General features: G+C 36.5%; 1 protein-coding gene across 2 annotated transcripts; it reads right to left on the bottom strand.

Annotated features, from left to right (window-relative positions):
- Window positions 1-67: 67 nt before the first annotated feature.
- Window positions 68-2,108, bottom strand: LOC110444234 (peptidyl-glycine alpha-amidating monooxygenase B-like). Of its 2 annotated transcripts, none has more exons than XM_021488633.1 (2): window positions 1,854-2,108; window positions 68-281 (listed from the first exon to the last, which is right to left on the bottom strand). In XM_021488633.1, exons 1-2 carry the CDS (start codon window positions 2,092-2,094, stop codon window positions 79-81), a joined length of 444 nt encoding a protein of 147 aa, XP_021344308.1. In that variant the 5' UTR covers window positions 2,095-2,108; the 3' UTR covers window positions 68-78. The 2 variants fall into 2 exon arrangements, with proteins under 2 accessions (XP_021344308.1, XP_021344307.1); XM_021488632.1 differs by lacking the exon at window positions 1,854-2,108 and adding an exon at window positions 1,404-1,845.
- Between the last annotated feature and the right edge of the window lie 171 nt (window positions 2,109-2,279).

Below are 2,279 nucleotides of genomic sequence, written 5' to 3'. Positions count from 1 at the left end.
TTTTTTTTTTACATATATTTAGTAATGCAACAATTGATGAAGTATGGTCATCTATGTACAACATGCAGCTTACGGCAATTAGGTCAAAAAGTACACAAAACTTTGTATATACCTGCCATCCCAGACTCGGTTGCCACGGTGAAACACGTAGACTCCTCCTTTGTTGTCGGTGGCAACCCCTCCCACCTGTCCAATTGGATAGTCAAGGCCACTCACAGAAGAACTACTCATGGCTTTGTCGGACATGAAATCTGACTGGAAGTTTACGTAGTGTTGAAGACCTGTAAAAACCGTCACATTTTATTACATAAGGAGATACTTTAGTTATACAATCACAGAAACTCAATTACACATTTTTCTATAATCTAAAATGAAAACGAAGAAAAAAATATTCATAATCATATCAAATACAATTTTCAATGATTTATAAGTCAGCCAAGAAGTAAGTACCAACTGACCAGTGACACTTGAGCTTGTTGTGATTTAAACTTCCATTCTTTTGATTGATCTATTTGTTAATGTAGAAACAGATGTCACGTAAATACGATTTAGTTAAATACTAGAGTCTATATATCTCCTGTCTGTATTAAACTCATGCATTCCTATTTGGTTTGATAATTACTTCACTCCAGCACCATCAAACTGGTAATTAGTTGTAACAACTCTAAATCATAGATTAAAATATACCACAATCAATATAAATCCATCTGAATTATAATACGCAAATCTTTACAATCTAATTAAAATTAGATCTTTACATTGTGTAAGAAATCAAGGGTTGTCTTGGTTTTCATTAGCTTGTTAGAAATATGATTATTTATAGAGGTTGAATGTGACATGGCCCTTAATTATATGTTATCAGATTTTTGATGGGATATATCTATAAATAGAAGTAATGTGAAGATCTAATTTTCATTAGATTACAAATATATACAGGGTTACAGTAGTATTTTACAATGACATTTACGACTAACAAAGAAAAATGTTGATGAAACTGAACGTGATAGGATGAAGATGATTCACATGACAACAACAGAAACTATAAATAGATACACTCACAATACTAAAGTCTGACAAAAACAAACAACAACTGGATAACAGCCCTCAAAAACAACAAAAAACACATCCAAAATTAATAATAAGCAATATCTGGAAGCTGTGTCTAAAACTTCTTTCTTAGCAACTTCATTTAAAATTCTTTAACTAACAACTGCAAGGTCATTCAAATTCATGAATTTAACTGCATCCAGCTATGAAGCAAATAAATATGATGGTAACAGCGCTCACGTTTTAAATCAGGCATATTTTAAAAGGCAATAAGAGTTTCATGACAATCAGCAGAAAGTCAGGGTAAATTTAACACAACAAAGGGATTATGGGTAACAGCCATGCTGTGTACTTACTACCCCCGACCTTGACCTTCTTCACTGGGGCGGGCATGGTTCTTGTACCATGAGCTAGTCCAAACTCAGATTCCCCAAACTTTTTACGAGGATCATGAAAATTACGACCCTGGGTTTCTGGTTGAATTCCATTAAACCTATTGTCAGCTACGGTGTCTCGACTTGTTTCACCATAATGTCGGCTCAGACTGTCAAACACCTTATTCCTATTCCGATTTTTCATTTGAATGTCAGGCGATGCCATATCATCTGCAGTGCCCATGTATGGAAGTCTATTCATCGCTTCACCATAGTAATCAAAACTTTGATGTGGCCGTTTTCTGCCACGTTGCGATTCTACATCAGAGTAATAGTCGTCCAGTTGATAATCAGGAACATATTCCCTGGGGTAGACATTTTGTTTAAAGCGGGATGGTAAATATTCACTGTACAGAATGTTGTTCAAATTACCTGGCTTACTGCCATCTGTTGGTTTGTCGATTGTGTTTGGCGCGACGTCCGAGTCTTCGTGACCTTGCATGTGACTTCTGTGACCATGTGCCGCAGCCTCTAGAGTGGCGTTGTATGGGAGCTGTACATCTGAGCCTGGAGGAAGGTTCGTGATCAGACTTGGCACATTGTTGCCAACGCACTGTGGGAAGGGGATCTGTGTGCTGACCTCCTTGTAGTACATGATATAAAAGTTACACATCTCATCCCCTGCTGTGGGCCTGAAAATTATACACACATCATCATGTAAAAATTATACATTTTGTCTGATACACACAGATCAGGTCATTGTACTAGCAAGACGACAATTGTTCATTATGTTGGTACCGCCATTGACAATTGAGATAAGTATTATATGCATTTGAAGAAAAGCTGAGAACATTTGAA

This window comes from Mizuhopecten yessoensis, unplaced genomic scaffold (genome assembly GCF_002113885.1).
Source record: "Mizuhopecten yessoensis strain PY_sf001 unplaced genomic scaffold, ASM211388v2 hete_36069354, whole genome shotgun sequence".
NCBI classification, from domain to species: Eukaryota; Metazoa; Mollusca; class Bivalvia; order Pectinida; family Pectinidae; genus Mizuhopecten; species Mizuhopecten yessoensis.
Note: the sequence above shows the minus strand (reverse complement) of the source record. Positions and strands in the feature narration are given on the sequence as shown.